Here is an 11,676-nt window from a genome sequence, read left to right on the forward strand (position 1 = left end):
AAGCTATTTTAAAAATGACTTTTGAATGATGTGTTAAGATTACATTTAAAAATATTGATGCGCAGCTTTCTCACGAGCATGCCGATACGTGATGCTGACTCTAGGTGGCGCGCGAAAGCCGACAAAGTCAACCCAAGGGCCTCTCAGGAAGGAGATCAGGAGGGGCTAGAATCTTTTAACTGGCGTGTGCTCACCCGCACTTCAATCGCTTTCCCGAAAACAAATTGTTTATGTGACTGCTGGGGTTATGCCTTATTGTGTTCAAATTAAGTTAGATGTAGGAGAGCGGATGATTTGGAGGCAGCGGGCGGTGCTGCTTGGAACTTGGAAATCGACCTTGTATTTATCAAACTCTTGTTGACCTTACACCTCACCCTGGGTTGGAAGAGCCTTGTCATTGTCACGCTGAGGTATGCGGGCTGCGCGAGTTCAGAGACGATGAGCAAAAAACATTGGCTACATTCGGACAATTTTAGAGGCGCCGGTCAAAGGAAACTCCGAATTGCGGTTGAAACTCAACCCGCTGAAATAACTTCACTGATAATCCCGCAGGCTAGTTACAGTTCGCATTTAACATACCGAGCAGTGCGCTTAAACGCAATGACCCTGCTTGCACTGGGAAAAAAAATTCAGTTCTTGTACTTTATTTCCAGAGTTTCGGCTGCTGCTCAGTACGGGGCGTTTTTTTCTTGTCTTCGCAGAGTTAAATGCGTTTGCTCACATGTTTCATGTTTTGCAGCCACAGGAATAATATTGGGTTGGTTATAGTGGTATGGGACATTAACTACCATCCGCCTATCCTGTTACAAGTACCAGCCCCTCACAGAGGGAGACACTCCTCGCATTGTACCTACCACCTACAGCCAGTGGCCTCTTTGATTCGCAACAATGGGAGATTCTGACCGTGGCGGAGACACACAATCCATTCACTCAAGGAGGACTTTTGTCACGGCTTTTGACTTTTGCATGTCGGAAACCGGAGCACGCAGCACTTAAGCAGCCTGTGAGTTTCCGTCTATCGTTTCATCCTCGGACTTTCTTTTTATGCCTAATCAGTCTGGTTGTTTGTAAATTTAACAGGTGATGAGAGGCCACCCGACAAAGATTGCTCCCCACTTTTTTTTTAAAGTCGAATTCCAATCTGTGAAGAATTAACGCCACTCAGTCGTAATTTACATGTGATATAAATGTTTCGTTTAACTGAGACTTTCTCGCTCATCCATTCGTTTTAAGCCTCCGTATATTCTGGCCATATTCCTAATGTTGAAAAATTGTTTTATACTCGGGGAAGAATTTAAAATGCTTGCTGTATCAAATGTTTCCGTGTAAGCAGTGCAAGCGCGCGCATGTGTTGGGTAAGAGACAGATTGCTTTGAAATGGTTAAGGGATATTGGGATGGGTTTAGCAAAACAGTATGGCGGAGCTAGGGGCACCCCGCCATTTGACACTGTATTGCCTATAAATTAGCGGCATGATTACTGTGCAAACAAACGAACACAGTATAATTTATATTGTTTCTCAGGCCGCCCACTCCCAATTGGTTAACAGCTATGAGCCGCACCACAGGAAGGCATTTGGTAAGCTGCTGAAATGAACACGGACCACCCAGTTCGACTACCAAAACGCAGGAAGCAAAGCTGCGCTTAAAACGGGTTATCTTTAAGTTTTTAATGTGTACGCTGTTCTGTTTTTACCCCCTCTTCTGAAATAACATAAATTGTTGGTAACTCCCAATGCTGAAGTTCTATGGATAGTTCGATATGTTTATATATACATATAAACGAAGATATACATACACTTATACACGTTGCTCAGTAAACAGCAACATCATTTATTAGGTGCTTTTAGAACTAAATCTTAAAAACACCAAAAGACTTTGCATCAGCGTTTCTTACAACAAATTCTACCATATTTGTGACTAACCACCTGCTGGTCTGTGTGTGCACTGTTTGTGCTTGTCTATATAGTGCCCAATTATATGTCTTAGCATACCTGATTACCAGCAGATGTCTATCCGAGTAGTTTATCTAATGTGTATCTAATATATATGTTTATCTGATGTCTAATACGTTCATCAATTCAGTATGTCTGTTTTTCTCTCTGTGTATGGGTGTCGCGCATAAAACGTTGACCCTATATATTATTGCAGCACAGGAAAATATCAAACGGTAATCTTTCATCATTGTCGAATGCGAAATAGGTGCTTGTTGGCCAAATCTTACTAACTTGCAAGTTCTCCGTTTGTATGTTGTGATATTGGAAGTATTTTTTCTTGAAACTGACGATAATTCAATACATGGATAAGGAATTAATGCAGAAATCTCCCTATCACAGATATTAACGCAATCGCTAATTTTTATTAGATGCAGTCCTCCAGAGTTCTGTCTAAACTCTAAACGGCAACCCAAGGTGCAGCGGTTCCTTCAAACCTTCCGGTAAACCACTGTGCGCCGCTCTTAGGGATAAAAAAAAACAAGCAACCAATGAAGAAACGCCGAAACTATGAGCCTCTTTGTGGTGGTCCAATAGGATTTCAGATCTTGGTGGCACGGCTGTCAATCATCGGGGAAGCAATGACATGAAAGACGAGGGAAAGAGCGGAGTGAGAGCGCGAGTGTTAACCTTCTACGGCGCTCACAGGCAACCCTAAGGAGGAGCGATGCCTATCGGGCTCACCTCGTCAAGAAAGGACGGATATCGCCGATAAATAAAAACAAAACTTTTTACAAGTTCAGCATTTTTTGAAAATGGCTCTTCGTGGTAACACCTTGAACCCATTCTCTATCCAGGCTATTTTAACGAGAAAGGAAGAGAATCGACACACGAAAAATTTGGGCGTGTCCTGCTTTTCGTCTGCTACCTGTTGGAAGATGTTGGACAATTTGAATTCCTGTCCAAAGATGAATCCCTCCTCCGGGAGAATCGAGACAAACGGCGATCTGCCGAGTGAACAGCTCTGTTGTGACTCGGATTCGGGCGTCAGCGATGAAAATGACAGTAAAAACCTGTCTATTTGCAACTCGGAAAGGGAATTAGATATTTCTGCAGCCAGTTCGTTACAGGCGAAATCAACCAAGGAAATGCGATCTAGTTTCAGTGAGGAGACCGAGAAGCGCGACAGTAAGGACCATCTGTGTAACCGGGGGAGAGCAGAAAATTTATCAGGTAGCATACAGTTTATATTTTCCATTGAATGATCTCTCCATTAGCTCGGAGTTTACAATACTTGTTTTTCGACCACATTTAAATCTTTCCTAGATCGCAAAGTGCTTCCAGGAAATGTCACAAATAGGATGTAATTTAATTCAGCGTATTTAAAACTCCGTATTTTTCATTGATCACTAAGCGTGTTAAGAAACTTTACAGAGAAAAGTGCGGAAGAAATTAAAATCGTTCGGGGTTATCGCCAGTCAGCCAGCCCGCAGACTGCGAAAAAGATAGATAAACAGATAGATAGGTAGATGGATAGATAGGCAGATAGATAGATAAGTAGATTTATCTCTGTATTGATAGACAGATAGAAAGAGAGAAAGAGAGAGAGAGAGAGAGAGAGAGAGAGAAGTTAGACAGTCGCTATTTATTTAAGATATTATTCTTCACTCCGTAGCTCCAAGTCCAGTTGACGAAGAGTTGAAATCGGGCCAAACCCCGGACCAACCCAAACAGAGGAAGAAACGCTCGCGAGCCGCCTTCTCCCACGCTCAGGTATTCGAGCTCGAACGCCGCTTCAATCACCAAAGATACCTCTCGGGTCCCGAGCGGGCGGATCTGGCTGCCTCTCTTAAACTCACGGAAACTCAGGTCAAAATCTGGTTCCAGAACCGCAGGTACAAAACCAAACGCCGCCAGCTTGCTGCTGACCTGATGGCCTCGGCCCCAGCGGCAAAGAAAGTGGCGGTGAAAGTGTTAATCCGAGACGATCAAAGACAGTATAGCCCGGGAGAATTGCTAAGACCTTCACTGCTTTCTCTTCAGCCGTCTTACCAGTACTATCCATTCACCTATTGCCTGCCTGCGTGGACAGTGGCTGCTTGTACAGGAACTCAATAGCCGTTCATCTTTTACGAACAAAGTTTCAGATCCACGCTCTTAGAACTACAGTATTTATTTGCGTTGTTTTTTTTAGTGTAAGCTGCAGACTGGACTCGGCAGACAGAGTTTCCATGGTATCCATGTCCTTGATATTTAATTCAAATCTAGCTTCAAATATCTAAAGACTGTCCGCGAGAAGCAAACAGGGAGAAGGTGCTTCTCTGGTTTTCACTGAAAGGAATCTCGATGTTTTGCATTGGTTGGACATTATTTCTTCATTCCCTTCATTCGAAGTAATGTGTGCTGAATGCAAGAAACGTAGAGAAACCGCGAGTTTGTCTCTTAAGTGCAAATATCCGTACAGATATATATTTTATTATACTTCCTGGTTAAGAACAGCAGAGGAAAGAGCAAAACATTTAACATTTTCTCGCAGATTGCTTTGTGTTGATGTTGTGAAGATATTTGCCCCAACTCCAAAACATTTCGATCCGTGATTATATTCGAGCAGTATAGGGGTAAGAACCTAGCACTTTCCATGTAAAAATACTTAGTAGTGCTTAGTGTGGGCGATCATATTCCAGGCTTTTCTTTAATAGTAGCGTGTGAAACTTTATCTGGTTGGTGGTTTCTCCTGAACAGATCCAGGATTGAAAGAATATGAATGAATGTTTAAATAATTGCAGCACAGCGACAAAGGATAGCTCGTTTCAGGGTAGTGCATTTGGAGTTGTGTATCTCTTATAAAATCGTGCACTCTGCATAACTTCCGGTCTTAAAATAAAATTATTATGATTGAAAATACGTGCTTTTTGTTCTGTGTAAATATCCAAATTCGATTATTGAATAGCGATCACGACATCTCATTAAACACAAGGCTTCGATTCTATACTAAACACGTCATTGACCCTACTATATAAATAGTCGTAGGTTTCGGGCTTGGTAACCATGGAATACCGAGTCATCTGGATTTTATAAATCTTTACTTGTTTCCATGGGTCTGCATTACAATTAGAAAGTATAACAACTAGATTTTCTCAAGATTATTTTAAGAGTTGAGCTATTTTTAAAGTTGAGTGCAGTAGTTCTTAATATTCAATCGGCTCACGGGTGTAGGTGCCTAATACCTTCAGCATTATATCTGCTTTGATTTTTTTTTATGTTTCAGGTTTACGGTTAGGCATGCAGTGAAAATGAGGCACACTTCATTTGTATCATTAATTAATGAGATTTCCCCGTTAAAAATAATTAAAATATATACCGCATAAAGTATTCACTATAACCAATGGGGTGAGGTGATCAATGTTTGTTTACTATCTGGTGACATCAATGGCGAATTGCCAACATTTCGTAAACTATATTTATTGCATTAAATACATTTCCACAAAATGAAGGTCCCTAAAGTTCACTGGATATGGTTTCCCCAACTATAAGCTAATGAAAATGAGGTATTATGTTAGGGAACTGATTTAAAATTACAGAACACGTCTTTTTTCAGTTACTGGGTGGGGCGTATGATGTTGGGATATATCCTCAGGGACTTCCCCATAACAGGGAGCTTTGCGAATCACAATGATCCATTGGCAATGATCTTACAAGACTATTTACAAAGCTAGCAGCCTATTCTGCCTGCTTTGCAATATACGATTAAGACTATTACTCTGAAGCGGGGTTTCTCTTTTTGAAGTTTAACTTTAACCTGCCGCCCAACAAATCAATCCTTGAGAATAAAATAGGCTGGAAATGTCATGACCAATATTCTTACTGGTTAACGCAATAGTCACTGATATCCGTGACACTATGCGACCCCAATTCCACGAACTGGTTTGTTGTTTGTACCTAACGCATTGTTTTAAATAAAAAACAGAAACTCTATCAGAAGTTTTTCAGAATAATGAACATGAAATTGTGATTTTATATTTTACAAATCGAGCAGTCATTCTAATATGTATCATTCAAGTATTGTCGTGCTTCATTTCCACAAGATTTCTTTATTTGGAATCTTCTTTAAATTCGGGACTGCAGATGTAATTCGATATTCTGTTAATTCCGTCATTTCTCAGAAAGTTCCCTGTTTCGCGTGCAGCAGTTGTTGTTTTTCTTGGATTTTGGTGTTCACGAAGATTTAAGGATTCTGTGAATTTTGCCAGCGTGTTTCTCAAGCCCTTTTACCGTTCGAGGTTCATTGGGTACCACGTGCGGTCGGACTTAACGGACGGTGGGGGCTCGTAGAATGCACAGGCAGCATAGGAAAGGATGTGCCATGAACAAGCGCGTATTCTCCCTGACTCTAGTGATGAATTTGCAAAACAAAAATAAAATCATGCGAATTATTTATTGCAACAAGAGAACTGAGTTCCATTTTGATATATAAAATACCTTTCGTCGGCACGTTTATACAAAATTTCATTTCTCAGTTATTAAGGAAGTTGACTCTCCACAAGAAACAATTCACATCTTTCCCCAAGAAACGAGTAACTAATGATACTTGCGAACGGCAGAAAAGTGCGAACATATGATGACAGATATAAAGTTTCTTAGCACAATCGGACGCGGGCCTCTATTCCACAGCCTGTACCTCCTCCTTCCCCCCCCCCACCCCCCCCACCAGTTATATTTCCGAAATGAATGACGACTTGTTTCCAACGGGCTGTTTTCAGAGATAACATAGCGGTGATCCCTGTTTGATTAATGCTCAGAGAATGGGAAACGCACATCTCTTGTGAATAAATAAAATGTCATTGGTGCGCGCGGAAGAAAATGGTCAGTGTATATTTCCGGAAGCAAATAAATCGTTGCAAATAACCGAAGAATAGCTAGTAATGGTAGGCGATAGTTCGTATAGTAGGCTGTTCGGTATAGTAAGAGGACTGTGATGCTTGCAAAGTCCTTATTGCCTAATATTATGGTTTACATAACTATGTGCAAGATCTTGTCTTTGAGAAAACACGTGTAATTACGTTTTTATAAAAATGTTTTATTTTACTGAACCGAGAACTTGTACTGCTGTCGGGATAAGCAGGGTGAATACTAAATGAACACTACTAAATTAATGCGTGGAAACTGGTAGTCGGGAATCAAAATAAAACGCTTGCCCGATTCGACAGCATCCGTGGAGAGGAGGGTTCACGGCTGCCTCACTCTCTCCGCATTTAATGCCAGATCTGTTGAAACATTTGACTGTTTTTTTAATCCATATCACTTGATGTGATCTCTGAGCATAGCGCAGTATAGCAAGCTTGTTTTTTTTAAAAAAAATGATTCACAATTGTATCTTTGTATTCTCTATATCCATTGAGTTTTATCTTCCTTATATTCTATGAATAGCGATGTTTATATTTTAAACGGTGGCTATTTTTTAATCAAATGAGCACCGGCGACATCCCCATTCTGTTAATGTGGGGGAGGGGGAGGCGGCTTTCCTAGAAAGAGGGGCATATCGCGATTTTTTCCATAATACGAAGCTCGGTGCTCTGCGCATGTATAACACGGGTTAAACACGAGTTAAAACGTGTTTGATTTTTTTTCACCTAAATTCTGTGAGAGAAAATTATATTCTGTATTTCACTTATTTTTGAAGGGGTGTAGCTATTTGTGAGTTCTGTAAGGGTAAATTTCCTTAATCCGCAAGGCTGTAATGCGCATGAGCTGTACCATCAATAGAATCAGAATCAGAAACAGGTTTATTATCAACGGCATGTGACGTGAAATTTGTTAACTTAGTAGCAGCAGTTTCTGAAGGTTCTCATATATCATGTAATAGCACAGTATTTCATTTTATACAAGAGCGTTTCAAAGATTAACTTTTAATTCGTATACTGTGTGGTATTTAGCAGCTCCAATATCATTTTATAATCCCGTTTAATAACTCTTTAATACCGAAGACAGTATACAGCAGTACTGCAGACAGTTTTGAAGTTTAATCTGATAAATAAAACACCAACTCAGTGTTTGTAATTGCAGATGCTTCAAACTGTTTCTACAATAATCGGTGCTTCTTTAACGAAGCATTGCATGTTATAAACGGAGTAGCTTCAAAACAGTCAAACATGAAAGTGCGATAACAGCGTACTTAATTCACTAATACCGATCACAGAGAAGCATCATTTGAGACATTCGGTTGTAATGTTATAATTAGGATGTTCTTCTGATTAATCGGCACCCTGACATCTCAAAACATCAGGCTAATTCCTAATCCGGTTACTGCAGTCTTTCTGTAGTCTTGTGAACTAGATTGGGAAGATGTAGTAACTGCGCTTCACCAGCGATAGCATGAGGGAGTGTAGTAGTGAACAGTGATTTTACATATTGCGTGTAAAACCGGTGGCAACCTTTGGCTCTGCCTCGACAGCACTTAACTTGGTGCTGAGAGATGCTGATATCAGTATGCCGAGAGGGTTTCCCTTTGCATGAGCAAATAATACGAGCTGAACACCTGCGGTTTTCACTCCTTCAGCTATTGCTTGGTATGCTGGTAACTTGCAACATTCGAACATTATTCGCGTATACAAGCAATTTTATTATGTTAGCCCCGTCTCTAACGAAAGCAGGGCCAAGAACGATGTTATTATTCCTGATGATTGAGTTATTCAGTTTGAAATTTGCAAACTAATTTCACTAAAACTGAAGACACGTAATGCAGCCTTGCCAAAGATAAAATATCAGCTTAAAATATATTTTGCACTTTAGTGGAGTTATTAACTACATTGCGAATGGTCAAGTTGATAACGGTGCCATAGTAATCATTTAATGTGCAATGTTATTAGAAACATCGGTGCATACCCCGGGGTAATGCACTAAATATAATTACTGAAAGTCTTTTTCGAGAGTTATTTTGCTTCTACATTAACTAACAAAATCAACGACAACGTCCATGTTTGTTTATTTAGCAATTAATCCAGTGCGGATTGAGACTACCATCAGCAAGTTGCTATAAATGCATTTGTTTGGGCAGATACTTCTATTTCTAAGGAAAACTTAAACAATACCACGTCTCCCATTGCAAAATATCTCGAGAGGTTTCCTGAATAATAATCTACACTTACAGCAAATTTTAATCACACGCGCAATCGACTCTGGCATTCCAATGCAGAGTTCAGGGAGGTTGCTCTGTCGGAGGTACTCCGTTTTGGACGAGATAGAAAACTGAGCCCCCAACTGTTCTCTCAGACCGAATTAAAAGACCCCAAAGCGGTACTTTGAAGAAACGTTGGATTAAGGATCTCTATTCCCGCAAATATAAAATAGGCGATATCGTTGTTTTGTGGCATCTTGTTACGTGCAGAATTCTTCATAACAACAATTATTTGTTTACGGAAAGACGCAGTTGCTGTAAAATGATTTGGAATCTGGCAAAGTCGTAAAAGATATAATGTAAATTAAAGTATTTCTTTCATATGATAGGGAGTTGGTAGGTTGCTGGATTTTATATTGAGCCAAAAAAACTATTTGGATAATGATATCTCAAAGTATGGATGTGGACATTTGTTTTGTCTGCCAATCTTGGTTCTATTTCTGACATAATCGGAATTGCTTATTTCATTTTTTAAATGATCAATTGATCTAAATTATTTATCCACCTCACGTTGCGTTGATTTGCTTTTTGCCCCTTTTATCGCGGCCTTCTCGCTTCACGGAGTCTGGAACTTTATTGTTTTTATCATTGCCAGTTTAGCGCTAACGTGTTTAGGATTCTCCCCTAAAACACAATACATGACGCGCTTTGCAATGTACACAAGTAGGAAGTGCTGTCGATAACCAAACAAGCAAAAGTTCTTATTCTTTCTGTTCCGGAAACTTGCCTCTCTTCCACTTTCTGTATCCTTTTCAAAAGTTGCGGTCAACCAGAACGCACTGATAAGTTCTGAGTTTGTTTTGAGAATCTACACCGACAAGCAGTCGATTGTGAGAAGAGTGACGATTTATAGTCTGACTGGATCGGCGGATATCTCGAGTTATTCGTCGCTGACTTGTTGTTTTGCTGTGCGGAGTAACATCAATATTTGATTCCAATCTCCGATCAAGAACTGGCGAGAAATCCCTTTTCTACCTCACTAACTGTACTTGGGCGAAACATATACGTGACCAGCTGAAACGTTCCGAGCAACGCAAATGCACAAAACGTAGCAGAAATCAACAAAATAATTTATTTCACTTCCATAGTTCTAACATATCAATTTCAGACTTTGAGCCGATGTACACGCATACACAGGATACTAAACAGACGCAGCGTTTGTATTTATCACAGGCTTAGCAATGTAACGCCACGATCCATGTAAGATGGATGGAACTGTTACTAAAGCTGATCAGATTGCAGATATTTGGATGTAGGTAAAAACTATTAAGTAACGCAAGGGTTTTGCAATAAACACCGTTCCTACTTAAGGGTGAAAGCATAGGTACCCAGTAATACAAAGGTGCGATTTGAAACACAAGAATTATTATGCAAAATTCTGAAAGATATTTAAATGTTCGCAGTTGTTTAGTCTTTATTGTTTTGCTCATTGGCAACATTTAACTGGACGTAACAATATTTATTTATGTTTCAGTTTGCACAAATCGCAATCTCAATATAATTCCTGGTATCAACCAGTTCCTGGGAAAAACGCATGCACATTTATTATGCTTTATTATATGAATGCATCTCAGTTGAACTAAAACAGACCGACATAGGGCTAGATATTAAAATGTTTTACTTTAAAAGACTTATATGGAAGCAATCAGTTAAGTCTTATATCGAATTGCATTGACGCTCCGGCGGAATATATATGAGTTCTTTGATATAACATCTCATCTCTCCCTCTCTTACTCATGTTTATGCAGCTTCTCCCTAAACGCATCTACGCTAGTCCCTGCTGTTGTGCATCCCACATTCTTTTAGTAGATATTCCTCAATTGGCAAATGGATTTATGAGTAACTATCAAATATTAATTATCTCGATTTCTGGATTCATCCACAAATGGAAATAGTTCTCGAACTCCACCATCTCAATCGCCTTTCTAAAATAAAAGTAAGACATCCTTTTCGGCACAGACCTACACAGAAAGTTCCTGTATCACATTCATCTTATGCACCTTCTCCGCCGCCTCGATTTCCTTTGTTTAAAGTGGAGAGCAGGAGTTTTTTTAACGCGCACTGCTCGACTAAGATGAGATGCGTTTAATTTAACACACACCCAAAAAATAAACCTTAGTGTTCAGCATTTAACTTCTTTATGAAATTCTCATGTGACTTTCGCTAATTAAAAACATGAAGTACCGGCAGGTCAAGAAGCATCTATGAAGAGAGAAAAGGAGCAAAGATTTCATATCGATGACCTTCCGTCATTTCTGAATATTCCCTCCATTTTCTCTTTTATGTAATATTTTCAACATTCGAAGTTTTCTTTGCTTTTATTTTATATTATTTTCAGTATTGTGTCGAATCTTGTGTACTGGCCTTCTTACCCACCAGCTGTTAGATCATATTGTCTAAACTCTATTTGCTCTTATTTTTCTTACGGAAATGAATTCATCTTGCATTCATTGTTACTTGAATGTAATTTTTATTTCACTGCCCATTTATAATATTATGCATACAATATAATAAATTGGTCAAGTGAATAGAAATGTTGTTAAGTGATATTCCACGTCATGTAGATGTA

General features: G+C 39.5%; 1 protein-coding gene across 2 annotated transcripts; it reads left to right on the top strand.

Moving 5' to 3' along the window:
* The first annotated feature begins 267 nt into the window (after positions 1-267).
* Positions 268-4,837, top strand: nkx3-2 (NK3 homeobox 2). Of its 2 annotated transcripts, XM_072253014.1 has the most exons (4): positions 268-1,003; positions 1,524-1,578; positions 2,365-3,166; positions 3,609-4,837. In XM_072253014.1, exons 3-4 carry the CDS (start codon positions 2,749-2,751, stop codon positions 4,049-4,051), a joined length of 861 nt encoding a protein of 286 aa, XP_072109115.1. In that variant the 5' UTR covers positions 268-1,003; positions 1,524-1,578; positions 2,365-2,748; the 3' UTR covers positions 4,052-4,837. The 2 variants fall into 2 exon arrangements, with proteins under 2 accessions (XP_072109115.1, XP_072109116.1); XM_072253015.1 differs by lacking the exon at positions 1,524-1,578.
* The last annotated feature ends 6,839 nt before the right edge of the window (positions 4,838-11,676 follow it).

This window comes from Mobula birostris, chromosome 3, assembly GCF_030028105.1.
Source record: "Mobula birostris isolate sMobBir1 chromosome 3, sMobBir1.hap1, whole genome shotgun sequence".
NCBI classification, from domain to species: Eukaryota; Metazoa; Chordata; class Chondrichthyes; order Myliobatiformes; family Myliobatidae; genus Mobula; species Mobula birostris.